Raw genomic sequence first — 16,419 nt, 5'->3', positions numbered from 1 at the left:
CTGCAGGTCACACCTACACATTCACACACTGATGGTAGAGGCCGCTGAGTAAAGAGTCCATCAGTATTAACTCATCCATTCATACACACTCACACACTGATGGTAGAGGCTGCTGAGTAAAGAGTCCATCAGTATTAACTCATCCATTCATACACATTCACTCACTGATGGTAGAGGCTGCTGAGTAAAGAGTCCATCAGTATTAACTCCTCCATTCATACACATTCACACACTGATGGTAGAGGCTGCTGAGTAAAGAGTCCATCAGTATTAACTCATCCATTCATACACATTCACACACTGATGGTAGAGGCTGCTGAGTAAAGAGTCCATCAGTATTAACTCATCCATTCATACACATTCACACACTGATGGTAGAGGCTGCTGAGTAAAGAGTCCATCAGTATTAACTCATCCATTCATACACATTCACACACTGATGGTAGAGGCTGCTGAGTAAAGAGTCCATCAGTATTAACTCATCCATTCATACACATTCACACACTGATGGTAGAGGCTGCTGAGTAAAGAGTCCATCAGTATTAACTCATCCATTCATACACATTCACACACTGATGGTAGAGGCTGCTGAGTAAAGTGTCCATCAGTATTAACTCATCCATTCATACACATTCACACACTGATGGTAGAGGCTGCTGAGTAAAGAGTCCATCAGTATTAACTCATCCATTCATACACATTCACACACTGATGGTAGAGGCTGCTGAGTAAAGAGTCCATCAGTATTAACTCATCCATTCATACACATTCACACACTGATGGTAGAGGCTGCTGAGTAAAGAGTCCATCAGTATTAACTCATCCATTCATACACATTCACACACTGATGGTAGAGGCTGCTGAGTAAAGAGTCCATCAGTATTAACTCATCCATTCATACACATTCACACACTGATGGTAGAGGCTGCTGAGTAAAGAGTCCATCAGTATTAACTCATCCATTCATACACACTCACACACTGATGGTAGAGGCTGCTGAGTAAAGTGTCCATCAGTATTAACTCATCCATTCATACACATTCACACACTGATGGTAGAGACTGCTGAGTAAAGTGTCCATCAGTATTAACTCATCCATTCATACACATTCACACACTGATGGTAGAGGCTGCTGAGTAAAGAGTCCATCAGTATTAACTCATCCATTCATACACATTCACACACTGATGGTAGAGGCTGCTGAGTAAAGAGTCCATCAGAAGTAACAAATCCCAATCATACACATTTATACGCCACAAACGAAGCAGCGGGAACAACTTTTGTGTCTTCCTCTGAAATACCATGCTTATTTTGTTGGACTTTGCTTAGTATTTTTCCTAACATCTGATTGGTTAATTAGATGTATGGTGGTGGTTTCAAAGGTGTAATAAGTAGGCTAAAGTTTGTGATTTTCACTATTTCTCAGTTTATTTGAATTTTGATAATATGAGTTGTTACTGGATTTTATCTGATAATGGCTCTAGAATTATTATTATCTAAGTTTATTCTTCACATGTCAAGTGTATTTTTTGTCAATGAATTCCCACTGTACATTGTGACTGCGTGTCCTGCTTTAACCACTAGATGGAGCTAATATTCTGTATAAAGGATGATTTAACATGCTGGATTACATCTTTTTTTTCAAACACACACACTTGACTTGTCACATATCAAGGAGATTACATTAAATATATAATCAAATTATTCTGTCCTTTTCAGTGATTGGTTTGTGTCCTTATATTATAAGTGGTCTTGATTCCTTTGTTGTTTTGTTGTTGTTGTTGTCCTTCAGACTGCAGCTACACCTGTCACCTGGAGTGTGAGAGCCAGGTTCAGCTCGACTGCAACCAGAAGGACAGAGACTCCAAAGAAACTCCATCTCCCAGAAGCCACTGCTATTCCAAAGCAGCCCGGCACAAGGTGGGCATTTTTAAAATACAAAAAAATAAATCATCATTACTTCTAAAAGGATGCTGAGAACTCTCTGTGGTATTTCAAAGGCCACTGTTGAAGAGCAAATACATGATCTAACATGGAGTGTGTCCGGCTCTTTATGGGAGTTATTTTGCAGAGGTGTACATGAGTCACTGGGTAATGGGAGGGTTCATTCTGCAGCATCTCTTCAGGTCTGAACTTTTACATAACCGTCCTACTCTTTCACAACATGCTGTCCCTCCTCCTGCTCCGTGGTCTATTTATGAATTTAAATATGCACTCATTTGCCTTTTCTGGTCACAGAGTGTTCTCAGGACAGACTGCGATTTGTCACTAAAGCACGTGATGTATCTCCCTCTCTCCTGCCCGCTCTCTTGCTCTCAGAGCCTCCCTCGTCTTCCTCCTCTCGATGTGCTCACTTCCTCAGATGCTCTTATGCGAATGCAAACTAATTAGGTTAATCTTAGTTTCTCAGCGGGGACCTCCAGTACAGCGTGGTGTGTTAGCTCAACACTTTCTCAGATCTTGTGTACGCCATTGGAATAAATTTAGTAACATATTTCAGTATTTAATTTCAAAATCTATCATTACAACAATTTATGCTCTCATACCATATGTGCCACAGGATATCCAGTGATACAGTTATTATGTAAAAATGTATCCTCGAAATAGTGCTACACCCACAGTTTGTGTCATCACATGTGTGATACAAGACCCAGAGAGAGTGTGAGTCTGCACGCAGCTCTTGGCATCCGAGGCTGAGTCACCCACTCAATACAGTCCATACAAAAACACACACACACACACACACACACACACACACACACACACACACACACACACACACACACATTTGGATTACCCCTGCAGCTGTATGCTGGATGCTACTGTACTCCCAGGGGGCAGATAACACACAAAATGAGACCCTTGGTAGTTTGCCAGGGGGTGTTAGAGAGCATACAAAATACACACAATCCTTGAATGTTTTGAGGGGGAGTCACGAGAAATGGAGCGAGCCAATAAGCAGAGTGAATAAATGAGCACATTTAACCCAATGTCCAGTGGCCACACTTTAAACTGTGTTTGTTCCACAAACATGCTCCTGTTTTATGCAAGCCAGATCATGACATTCATCATTTAGCTTATTCTTCACTTAGTCATATTAAGCTTAAACGCTGCCACTACTTCCTTTCTAGTTTAATGACTGTGTAGTTAAAGATAATGAGCTGAAAGTCAGATTTAAATGAGTGTTGATGATGTCTGTCTTAGAGGTATGTGAACTCTGTGACTAACACTCTTGTTTGTTTCATAGAGAGCACTAGTACTACAGAGAAGAGGAGATGTGACAGTTTATTTCCTGCAGCCCTCTTTCTCCCTTTTTGCTCTCTTTTATAGCTGCAGCTGTTTGTGTGTGTGCATTTGTTCATGTGTGTGTAGTGTGTGTGTGTGCCGTTTTCCCCCTCTGTCTTTACTGCTCCCTATTGTGTGCATCAGCAGAAATTGATCCCTTTTTTAACCCCCAGTAAACCCATACATGCAGCCCAATGACCAGGCTTTATCGACTTAGCAGGAGTGTCGTTCAAGATGCAGGCTTGTGTGTGTGTGTGTGTGTGTGTGTGTGTGTGTGTGTGTGTGTGTGTGTGTGTGTGTGTGTGTGTGTGTGTGTGTGTGTGTGTGTGTGTGTGTGTGTGTGTGTGTGTGTGTGTGTGTGTGTGTGTGTGTGTGTGTGAGTGTAGCATCCTTCTCCTGCAGTGATTACACTGATGGAAGCGAGGAGCAGAGCTACTGGTAATCAGTCTTCACCCACCTCAAACCTGACAGCAGGACATTGGAAAGAGACGTGTCTGGGTAGCTGAAAGTCATATACTATACATGCCAATATTAGAATGTGCAGAGATACACATACCCATCATTAATCCCAGCAGGGAGAGGAGCATTTGATGCTTTTTGATGCAGGGGTCACTGCCAGAGACAAAGGGCAGATTGCAGGGTCAGTGAGAGGTTAGAGGTCATTGTAATCTCTATTTGAGGGGCAATTCATTATTTTCCTAATCTCACTTTGGGAGCTGCAAGACCTCCCCCATACTCAACCAGAAGTGATTGTGCAATTCTCAAATCGACTCCACTTCAATTATAAGGCCTATTTTATACAAACATGCAGCCTGAAGTGCTTCACATGGCATCAAAGAGAGGGAAAATAGATCAAATTGAAAACAAAGAAACAAGACTAAAAAAATAACTAACATAGAAACCAACAGAATGAAATGTAAACATGTGTAATAGAAAATATAGTGGACAATAATGACCTCATGTTCTAACATTAATTCAAATAAAATGGAGGAATATTTAGGAGGGTCTCTCATTTCGCATTAAAAAATACAGAGAGAGCTGCTGGTGCATACTGGACATTCAAAAATAGCGGATGTTTATGGAAAAATGGCTCTGAAGGTTTTGCGTTTTTGACTTGGCCTGTATCTGTCCGGGATTGGTTTAGAAATATAAGCCTTAATTATAGCACTGTCCTTTGTAAAAGTTCAATTATTTCAGTAAATTTTGACTGTGAAAAGCAGCCATCTTCCCCGGCCCTTCTGCTGCTTCCTGTCACTGCTGCTCTCACGTATGTAAAACAGAAGCTGTGAGGCTTCATATCTCCCACTCATCAGCGTCTCTCTCTCTCTCTCTTGTTCTCTCGCTTGCTCTCTGTGTAACAGGAAGTGGCCATGCTCTGCAGGGTGCAGTCTCTTGCAGGACGAAAGAGTGAGAGAGAGAGAGAGAGAGAGAGAGAGAGAGTGGAGGGAGAAGGGGGAGGGTGCTTGGAGGCTGATAACCACAGATGGTTGAGCAAGGCTGCAAGGGAGTGAGGGAGCAACGAGGCAGACTAGGAGAGAGTAAGAAATGGGGGAGAGAGAGGCTGAGTGGGAGGCATCCATCTCTTGTTCTGGTTGTATCGCCAAAGCAACAGAGGAAGAGGAGGAGAGAGGATGTAATGCAGAGTCTGTGAGCGTCTTGTTGCTGCTGCAGGAGGACTCAAGGGACGGATGAACGCTCAAGCACTTAAACGCAGGCATAACTGAGCTGCTGCTTGGACTTGCAGTGAACTATTCCTTGTTTGGTTTCTTTGATTTTTGATTTTTTTTTTTGCTGGAGGATGGAACTAAGGTGCTGTGTTGCATCATGCATGTTTGTATGAACATTTGTTTGCGCGTGTAACAGGCTCTCAGGTGAGCGGAGTTAACTTGAAACCAACCTGTAAACTGACTCCATGACACAAGTGTGTGCTTGTGTGTGTGCATGAGGGTCAAATGTACACGTGTGTGTGTTCAGCAGCAAACCAGGTGAATATACTGTATGGTGTGTTTTTGACACTGACGTCAGAGCTATAACACACACACACACACACACACACACACACACACACACACACACACACACACACACACACGTCAGGAGGAAGTGACAAGTCTGTGCTTTCTCTCGGATTTCCTGGTCCCCTCTCTGGTGGCACGCAAAGCGGCCGAATCTGAGCCGAGTTCACCTGTCTCGCCCCCACAGGTGGGACTTTAACTCTCTGGATGCATCAGCGGAGGAGCTCTGACTTTTTCTGGATGAGTAAAGGACAGTTAGAAGAAGCGTTTAGACTCTGATTGTTGCAGCTTGGCACATCAGCCAAGTGTGTTTTTTTGAGATATACACGCACTTCCTCAAGCTGTCAACGTGCTCCTCTGGTGCCGGCGACCCAGCCTGGACTTCTCCATGACTGTCAACACGGTGCTGACCCCTTCCATGACAAGCAGCAACAGCATGAGCAGCGGGTACTGCAGCCTGGACGACGAGAGCGAAGACTTCACTTTCTTCACAGCCAAGACCTCGTTCTTCCGCCAGCCGAAACACGCAGCTAAGGTACAAAAATGGGTATATCACTAATGGATCTATAAAAGTAACACACAACTCAGATTGGTCAAATTGTAGGGTGTTGGAAGTTTGGCTGGGAAAAAAGCTGCCATTTCTATCACAAACATACAACCTAAAAGCAGAAGTGTGGAGAGGAAGTGGGGTTTGTGCACACTTGGTTCAGGCCTCTAGGTGTGTGTGAGTGTAGGAGGGGGTTACTGTCATACATCTGTTGTGTAACATTGATCTCCCGGCCTCCTTGTTCATCAACCTCGATGCCTTTTGGCAGATCATTTATCATTTGAGCAGCTCTCTCAGATTAAGCATCAGAGAGATGAAATGTCTGCTGTGTTTTAGCATGGCGCTGTTGACGCTAACCTAGAGGTTTCTCGGAGGCTTCATCTCTGGAGTGTGTGGGAGAGGTTTCCTTAGTAACACAGCTGATACTATTGCACCAGAATCACTGTAAGTGAGTGAATTTCTGTCTGTTAAAATGTGTGCGTGCGTGTGTATGTGTGTGTAGAGTGAGTACTTATCTGTAGCAAACCACTTTCCCAGTTACCATGGCAACCTGTGGTTTAGTTGGCACACTTTCTGAGGATTTGGTTTTGCTCTACTGTACATTCAATTACTCCACACAGAACCCTGTCACATGCTATAACTACAGTTTAGACAGCTTTACATGCACCGCAGGAGGGGCTTCTCCCATGATGCACTGCAGGTGATAGAGTACATTTATGTTGAGAGAAGTGTAACAGGCAGTGATTATGGTTGCTGGTGTAGCCTTCTGAACTGCAGAGACATTTGCATTCTTGTAAAATATGCCCAGCTCTCGTCTTAGTGTCTGACAGAGCCTTTGGTGTCTGACTTGGAGAAGGTTTAATCTCTGAATAATTGACCAGCTGTGTTGTCTAAGTGTGTGTGTGTGGAGTTAGGGTTGCTGCTGTGTTGAGACAGAGGGGTATCAGGGTTGACTGATGTCTCTGTCTGTACACAGCCAGAGAAAATAGTTTGACATAAACTGGTTTGACATAAAAGTGTTTGACATGAAATGGTTTGACACAGTCTGCTTTGGATCACAGGAGGGAGAGAGTCCTCTGGTCAAACAGAAGCCCTGCAGAGAAAGAGTCCTGTTTTCCTGTGTTTGAATATGAAAATGAGATATGCAAAGATCCACGTTGCATCACGTGAACAGACAAAATGATCATGTAATGTGTGTATTTGGGAATGTAAAAAAAAAAATACCACTGTGTTCAATTTGCCTTCATGTATATGCTTTTATGTACACAGACACACAGGGAGACACTTAGGTTCATTAAAACAGTGGAGGAGGAGGAGTTCAGATCCTCTTTCTTTATGAATTATTTCCAGAGCTGAGCCTTTTGCTCCAGATCAGACAGCCAGCTTTTATGTCTTGTGCATGTGTATGTCTGAGCTGAGCAGGGGGGTTATGACCGGTTCATTCTGTTCAGCTTTTTGATGCAGTCAAATGAATAAATATCATCGCTGTGGGGGATCTCCAACACAGAGCAGATCCCCTGCATGTGTAGAGGGCTACAACTACATTGAAAAGCTTGGGTGAAACTTTAAAAATAATCATAAACTCATTTTTATATTCTAAGATGAAATGCATTGAGGGTCAGAGCATTTTCTTCTTCTATGTGTATGTGTGAGTTTGGACAGTGGAGCTGTGTCCTACCAAAGGCATTGTACAAACATGCACTATTACATGTATCTGTTCATGTGTATTTGTGCATGTTTGTATGTTATTGCTGAATGCTGTTGACATTTTTTTTCTCTGTACTTCAGTATTTCCTTTCAGTAGTTTCATTCTGGCTGCTTTGCTCTGTCCTTAATCTTGGCCTGTCGTCAATTGATCATAGAGTCTAGTGTTACCTGAAGATCATGATGTCAAACATGCAACAGCATGCTTACACACATGCACACACACACACACACACACACACACACACACACACACACACACACACACACACACACAAGCAGGTTAAACAGATGAAGTTATGAGAAAGTTCAGGACAGTTTAAATGTTGTCAGATCATGCACACAGACAGGTTGGTTGGTTTTCATGCAGCACTTCTGCAGTAGATGACAGTAGGCAGTAGATGATTGTCTGTTCTTATCAGGGTGAGAGCATCAACACTTATTCACGTCACCCAGAGGCTTGTGTGTGTGTGTGTGTGTGTGTGTGTGTGTGTGTGTGTGTGTGTGTGTGTGTGTGTGTGTGTGTGTGTGTGTGTGTGTGTGTGTGTGTGTGTGTGTGTGTGTGTGTGTGTGTGTGTGTGTGTGTGTGTCTGCATGGCATGTGTGCATATGGTGTTACCATTATGTAACAGACCTAGATATCTTACACACTTAAGCTGCTTTGAGTCTACCTGACTCACACCTCCGAGCTGGATTAATCAGTCTGGATGTGTCACCTGTAATATTGTTGTTGTTATTGTGACAACAGCAGTTTCATCTTTAAGTGCACTTCTAACCAACAGTTTGATGTTTTCTGGTACAGTAGCTCCACTCTTTGCTATCATTCTGTTTCTTGGGAACTTAAAATTGGATCTTCCCCAAGGCAGTCTTGTACTTAGCCCCAGCCCTAAGTCTGGAACAATGCCCTCATGTCTGGTGTTTATTATATCAGGCTCTTTTTGTTATTTTACATTGAATATCGAGTAAATTCACTACACATCCGTGTAAACAAAACATATGAACAGTCTCAGACTAGGCTACTCAGACACTCTGGCTTTGGGGCATTTCCTCTGGTTGAAGACTTCAGATTTCTGTCGTCTAAACTGAACTCTTCAGCGTTGGTAGTGACTCAACTTTGTGTTTTGAGTTCATTTCAATAGAGGAGAAAGCATATCAAAACTAAGTGCTGTATGGGGCACAGATGGCCTAGTGGTTAGGTTGTGCCCCCATGTACGGAGGCTGAAGTTCTCCAAGCGGGCTTCCCTGGTTCAAGAACGGCCTGTTTCTCCTTTCCCACAAGTCATTCCCCACTCTCCCCCCTGTTTCCTATATCCACTGTTCTGTCGAATAAAGGCAACAAGTCTTTAATAATTACCTTTGTAAAAAAGAAAAGCATAGTCCTGAGAACTAAAGGTCTATTTTTCAATTGCAGCCGAGATCATTAAATAATTGATCCCTGTCCTTTAACTAAAGCATTATTCTCACCTTAAATCAGGATTGTCTTTTCCTCAGAAAAAACAATCCAGGTTTTTGTACATACTGAGAGTCTGTTTGCATAACATTACATTGCATCCTTCCTAATTTTCCTTTCAAGAAAAAAACATTTATGTAATGTCACTTAACTTGGTCTTAACAAATGCAATGAAAAGATGTCATGTCAGAAGGTTTGTTGGTTGGGAGGGTTCAGTGACCTCTTTTCTGCCCCCTTTTTTTTTTGGCTTGAGCCAATTGTTGTATGATTGTTGAGCAGTTTAGACTTTGGTGCTCCTATAACGTACGATCAGACAACTTGTAGTTCTTAAATTCTGTGTGTGCTTACCGAGGAACACGTCATTAATTCACCATGAGCGAGCACTTTGGCACTTTGAACAGGCAGAGGCTTCAAGCAGAACCGACTTGTTAGTCAACAGTCATCAGCCTCAACTGGTAAAGCCCCTTGAGTAGCTCTAAACATCTACATGGCAACACAACAGATGTGCTGCCAAAACAATACAAACATAAATACACTCTTATTACCATGCATGATTCAGTATCACTCCTTTAATTTGAAGCAGTTAAAATGGAGCGTGAACATGAAGAACTGTAGGAATGTAAATGATTTCTGTGTCAGATTTATCATCCCATCACGAGGTATATTTGTCTAATGACTGTACCTCAAAATGCAGGGTAAACTGTAAAATACATTTTTACTCTCTCTGTTTGGGTGTTTTGCCGGCCATTGCCCTCCCTCAAGACCCCATCCACAGGGGCAGTGCTTGTGCTAGGACTGTGTGGAAATCTCAGGGGCGGAAATCTCTCTATTGTCCCCTGACCACTCTCACTGGTATGCAGAAAGGGAGAGCAGGGCAATGCCTCTGATACATTTAGAAATTTGCATACAAACGCAGGAATTCCTGCAAGTTCTATTCACTTTGTTGCTTTTAACTGGGAGGAATTTCAGATACAAGTCAACTCCTCCATGTCCTTCAGATTCTTCACATAACCCCAACTGTTTATCCACCAGAATGTTACTACATGAATGCATTTCATATGAATTTCACTTCATGAATCAAACGCCTTAGGGACAAGATCGTAAACTCTTAAAATCTAAATGTGGGGCTTGAATTATTTAATTTATGACCTGCAGTGACCACAGTTGCTTTGGCTTCGTTCACTGCTCTTACATGGCAGAATGCACATGAACCTTTATTATAGGACAGTCATTTTGCAGATGGCTGATTATAAGTGTAGAAGAAGAAGATAAAGGCAACAACTAAAATAATGAGCTTTGGTGGTCACCCAAATGCAAAATAAAAAAAGTACTTCCTGTTCCTTTTCACACATGGACACAAACACACACAGACACACAGTTCTGTTGGCATCCTTCAGATGTCAGCCTTGACATTTTAAATGTGTCAATCTTACCACCTATTTTTTTCCTGAATGTCATCAAGGATAAGCTAAGCTACACTTGCAGTGTGTCTGTTTATTAGCACTCAATGTGCCTCAGTCCATATGTATGCTGTGCACTCACAGACACCCACACTCTGCATCTGCACTGAATGAAAACAGTGACATCATCACACAACCCGAGGAGTCCCCTACAGAAAAGAAGCCTGGCCTGTATTCGCTCTCTCTCATTCTCTCTAACTCTCTCTATCTCTCTCTCTCTCTCTCTCTGCCCCAGAAAATGCAAACGAACAGGAGGAGGGGAAAAAAACGCTATTGTGAGATAGAGAGGATGCATCCCACTGTACTATAAATAACCCAGCCAAACTCTGTGTTGCTAAGGCTGGCTCAGCAGCCTCTCTTTCATCACTCCTTACCCCTTACTCGTGTCTTCCACTGCCTCCCCCTTTTTTCCTCCCTTTCCTCCCTCTCCTCCATCATTTCATGTCTCCTGTCTCCCTTTCTCTGTCTGTCATTCCTTATCACATAAATGAGACATGAGTAAGAGGGAGAGGGAGGGAGCACTGTCGATGTTCTCATGCTGGGATTCTGAATGTGGTTTTTGCTCCATTCACAACATTCCCTGTTCCTGTGTCGAGCTGCAGAGTAGGTAAACCAGGGTGTGTAAGGATCCCCATCAGCATTCAATCAATGAAGCAGCTTGTCCTTATTAAGGTTGACAAAGATGGATGACTTATTCACAAGTAATCGTTTATGAAGAACACCACATCAGCCTTAAATTCTGCCTATCTTTTTTTCATTTCTTAAATATGAAACCCAGTATGACTGGAAATAGGTCGACACCCTTTGTAAGGTATGACGGGTTTACTTTGATATCTATTCATAAAATTGAGAAGAGCAAAATAGAGCATTTTTTGTTTTGCAGGACTTGTTGGGAGCAGCGCCATCTGCTGGTTAAGATGACACTACCAGTGCTCTTCATATTTTGATACTGACTCCATTTTCTCTATCCGCCTTACAGCAGAATGAAACAAAAGAGGAAGAAGAGGGAGGAACAAAGGAGCTGTCAGAAGAAGATGTGCAGAAGAGGATAGAAGAGTACAACGCTCAAGTGTCTGAAAATGGCATGAAACTGGTGAGTTCTGAGTACTGGTAGTTTTTTGAAGCTGGTAAATGTTCCTGTACTGTTAATGACAAGAAACTGAAACTTTTAGAACTTCCTCACTTTGATTATTGAAAGAGGACTAAAAGGGAAACTGAGCTGGTGTATATTGCAGGAAGTGTTTATACATAGTTAGGAATCAAAAAGTAGGATATCAGAAAAATATATCTTGTAAGCATTAGAAGAACATTTGATGTTCTGTTAATTTTAATAGATAAATATATACAGTATATATATGTTTTAAGACTGAGAGATCACTTAGAAGTATTCATTTAACATCTAAGGAACAACACTAGTTTGCTAACTCAATCAAATCCAGATAAGAACATTGATACCACTCGATGTGTGTGGGATGAATAGACAGCTGCAGCTAGCAGCAGGCTAGCTTAGCTTAGCATTTAGACTTAAATACCTGGGAAACACGTTCCCTTTTTCTTCCTTTCCTGTACTCTTTCTGTGTGCTGGTTTGTTTCAAGTTCTTCATTTAAGGACAGTAAAACATTGAGACAGCTTAGTGTTCCTCTGCAGTCCTCAGGTTTGTAAGATTTCAGAACTAAATGTGTTTCTGGAGAGATAATGTGAGACAAGGGAGAGACAAGAGTGTTAATATAAAACAATTAATCAAGTCTGCTAATTTAGGACAGCATTGAAGGTGTCTTTGTTGTTTACCTCCACACAAATCTTACACATCTTTCTTTGTTTTTACAGTAGAGCTCCTTTCCTCATGTATTTTTTGGTAATGAAAGTAACTATCCCCTAATGACTACTTTCCTTTTTGTTACCTCTCTCTGTGTTTCACAGGCCTCAGATGGATCCTACACAGGTTTCATTAAGGTCCACCTGAGGCTCAGTCGACCAGTCACAGTCCCCGATGTGGAGGCGGCGGGCTCAGAGGGCGAGTGCAGGCAGACAGGAAGCAGCAATCAGTTGCCATCAGAGTTCCAGGAAGACGGTGGGCAGAGTGAGAAGAGAACGTCCTTCTACCTACCATGCGACTGTGTGAAGCAGCTCCACATCAGCTCACTGACCACCACCAGAGAGGTGATCCAGGGCCTGCTGAAGAAGTTCATGGTGTTGGACAATCCTCGAAAGTTTGCGTTGTACCGGCAGACGCACCGCGACGGACAGGGTGCGGACGAAAACACCCAGTACAAACTAATCTGCTAAATAATGTTTATAATGGAGGGCAATGAAATTAAAAAACAATGTGTGTGCTTTCTTTGTTTTCTTTCTCCAGATCTGTTCCAGAAGCTTCCTCTGTGTGAGCGTCCTCTCCTTCAGAGGTTGATAGCGGGGCCTAATCCAGAGCAGCTCAGCTTCGTCCTGAAGGAGAATGAGACTGGAGAGGTGGAGGTGAGACAACACACAAACATTTGTTGTATACAGTTAGATTTAGGGTATCTATCTGTCATTAAAATAGAGTTATAGAAACTGCTGAAGTAATATACTTTTCTAATTTATCTCTAAAGGACAAGTACCTAAGACTACCTCCTGCTGTGGTATTTTAACAACTTTCTCTCGTCTATCTTTTTCTCCTGACAGTGGCATGCATTCTCTGTTCCCGAGTTACAAAACTTCCTGGTAATCCTGGAAAAAGAGGAGGCGGAGCGTGTGCGGGCAGTGGAGCAAAAATACACTGTGTACCGGAAAAAACTACAACAGGCCCTACAACAACATGACCCCTGACCCCCCCCCCACCACCTGTTACCTTACGACCTCAGCCCAGGGAGAGACTGACCCTCCATCTATTCTGAGGCTTGAGCCGAATTCAGATGCTTCTTGACCCTCCACATATATTCACCAAAACATACAGTGTATACACACACACACACACACACACACACACACACGCATGCATACACTTTCTCAGGACAAACCCCCTCGATCCCCCCGTTTCATGCATCTACTCCCTGAGGAGAGACGAAAGCGACATGAAAGACTTCAGGGTGTGTGTGGTCTGCTTGCTAATTGGACAAGTGTTGTTTTCATTGCCAAGGCCAGACGCACACACACACACACACACACACACACACACACACACACACACACAGAAAGCTCACAGCGCGATCTGAAACTTGAAATCTCATTAGGGGACGGATAAGAACCACTGCTGTTTCCCCCATCTTCTGCTACTGTTGCTGCTGCTGCTACTGCAAGTGTTACTTATGCATGAGTCTCTCTCAGCTCATCCCCCTGCACATAGTGAGAATTAAAACAGAAGGCATGAATCTTTTTTTTTAGCATCTCCTGGAGATGGAAGGACAATCATAGAGTGTTTTTTTTTTCTTGGATTTGATGTATAATTTTGATGCAGGAATAAAAGGCATGGGGAATTGTGAGGGAGGTGTGTTTTAAGGGGGGCTTTGCTTTAAGGAATGGTGAGGAAAAGAAGTGAGATATAGTCTCTGATTTCCTTTTTCTCGTCAAACCTTAAAATGTAAAGAAACCAGTTCCACCGTATACAGCTCCTTTTAAGACCATTTTGTTCAAAATCAACATTTTTTTATTTGTTCTTATCATTCCAGTGAATTAATCTCAATCTGACTCAGAAAGCATCCCCCTGCTCAAACACAAACCTATTCTCAAATCTGGACTGCGACTTCTTTTGTTCCAATCCCATCTTGCATGATCTCAAACCTCCTGAGCGAGGAGCTCCACACACCATTGTAAAAACATTCTTTATGCTGTTATTGTGCATAGATTGCATTTGAATGTGAGAGGATTTTTACACCAAAGCATTGAGGGACAGATTTATTGCCAGGATCTTTAAAGGGAAAAGAGAACATTTGAAGGGTTTGTCTTATTAAAGGTGGTATAAGTAGAAATTCAACCAGTTTCTGTTTATTTTGCACATTTAGACGCAGGTGACTGAATGGCCCACAATTCTCAGACTGGGCCAGAATTTCTGCTTCGCTTTTCTTTTATCTCCCTGCCTTCCATCTCCTTTAAAAATAAAAAAAATCAATATAAAATCAATATTAATGGCTATGAAGTACCAATGACGTGGTTGCAATGCATATGTATGATGTAGACACTGGGAAAAGAGTGACAAGGTTTTATATGGTGAATATACTTTTGTTATCATTCCTGCTGGGTGGTGTGTGTATGTGTGCGTGCGTGTGTTTGTGTGTGCGTTGCATGCTCAATCTAGGGCAGTGAGGACAATGTGAATAGTGCTTTGTAATGAGTGTCTGTGTCTGATCAGCACTCCCTCACTGGGCATCACTTACTAGTATAAAACATGAAGAAAATCCACTCTGAAAAGAGATTGGTGAGCGTGCTTCATTGAATTGATAAAAATGTATAAAAAGTACTGATAAATAAGACCTGTTGTCCATAAGCACATAACTCCTCCTCAATAAATCCACACATGCACATGTTTTTTCAATCCCCACCACCCAAAGTCTGAGCTGTTCCTGCTGGCAGTGCCTTTTGTTTCATGTGCTCCGGTGCTTGTCTGTCTGGTGTGTTTCAGCACACACGTGCCTGACTGGATGTTTGTCTGGGTTCTTTTGCGTGTGTGCAAATCAGTGTGTTTTGGGTGGTGTAGTGTTGTATATTTAATTTCCATTTTCTTTCCCTTTACACACATGTCCTTCCAACAATTCCTTTGTGTGTGTGTGCGAGTGTGAGTGTGAGTGTGAGTGTGTGTGAGGTGCGTGTTATTTATTTCATGGTCCAACTCATCCATGTGATAGTATGTAGAGGATGATGAGTCTTAATGCTTTTTATTTTCAATTTGTTTAGTTTTATTTGAAGAAGTGTGTATAACTATAACAGTAGAACTGTACAGAATATTCAAATGAAATAAAAAGGTCATCCCTTTACTGGAATCTGTTTCATTTCCTGTTGTTTGTGGTTTTCAACATGGTGTCACAGAGCTGGAGAAATATATCACAAGGAACCTCTTAGTTTTAGAAGTTTTGACTTTATTTCGGCCTTTTCACATGATATCAAATATTCAATTAAACAAAGGTGTTGTAAATGAAAAGGCGTATCTGATAAGGAATCTTTGATGAGGGTTACAAAAAAAAGAGGTAGTTCACCGTTGTTTCACTTTCCCTTGTTTTTCTTTCCAGCAAAAGTTCCCTTTAGCTACTCACCGAATTCATACCAACAAAGACGGTTTTATAGATTAAGATCAGATTTTTAACCTTTAATTATTTAGAATAATGTGTTCTGAAGACATGACCTAACATGTCTCAACAATATGTCTTACTTTAAAATCACCAGCAGGGGACAGTAGCATTTCTAAGTTGTAACTATCAACTAAAAGTAAGTATGTGGATTTATGCCAATGCATGTGGGTGATATATTTTTGTTTATATACTCAATACAATATAACATGAAATGTTTGCTATTTTATACATAACTCACCCTCATGAAGTCATTTTTGTTTTTGAAGGGCATTCAAAATGAGGTGCGAGACCAATAAACATGCAGGTGTCAGTGTCTGTCACAGGCCAGGAGACCAAAAACGGCCAGAACCCCCCGACCAAGGACCTATTCAGTAGGTAGCTTTGCACCTGGTCCCATTTTTTGCTGTGCTGTAAATTCACCAGCTGTGATAAGAATGCACAAACTTAATTACATCTTAAACTTCTCTGAAAGGAAAGTGCAATAAGCAGATGGGTTTATAGGTATTGTCACCCTACTCTCTCTATACTCCACCAAGAATAATCAGCATGGCAGAGCTGGCCTTCAGGGCTGGCTGCGGCCCTTGGGGCCACCCAAAACTGTGTCAGTATGCTTATTTATGGCAGCAAATATAGACAGACCCCTCTTCTCACCTCTGAGAAAGAGCTAAGATTAGCATCACCCTCTGCCCAGCATGTATC

General features: G+C 42.1%; 1 protein-coding gene across 1 annotated transcript in view; it reads left to right on the top strand.

Moving 5' to 3' along the window:
- rassf5 (Ras association domain family member 5) overlaps positions 1–15,414 on the top strand; it is a 32,222-nt gene extending 16,808 nt beyond the window's left edge. Inside the window, exons 2-6 of the mRNA XM_061041985.1 lie at positions 1,793–1,920; positions 11,441–11,554; positions 12,383–12,710; positions 12,819–12,934; positions 13,124–15,414. Of these exons, the coding sequence (XP_060897968.1) occupies positions 1,793–1,920; positions 11,441–11,554; positions 12,383–12,710; positions 12,819–12,934; positions 13,124–13,267 (830 nt within the window). The 3' untranslated portion in view covers positions 13,268–15,414. The remainder of the gene's footprint in view (positions 1–1,792; positions 1,921–11,440; positions 11,555–12,382; positions 12,711–12,818; positions 12,935–13,123) is intronic.
- Positions 15,415–16,419: the final 1,005 nt, after the last annotated feature.

Source organism: Labrus mixtus, chromosome 7 (genome assembly GCF_963584025.1).
Source record: "Labrus mixtus chromosome 7, fLabMix1.1, whole genome shotgun sequence".
NCBI lineage: Eukaryota > Metazoa > Chordata > Actinopteri > Labriformes > Labridae > Labrus > Labrus mixtus.
The sequence above is the reverse complement of the archived record's forward strand: the minus strand, read 5'-3'. Positions and strand labels throughout refer to the sequence as shown.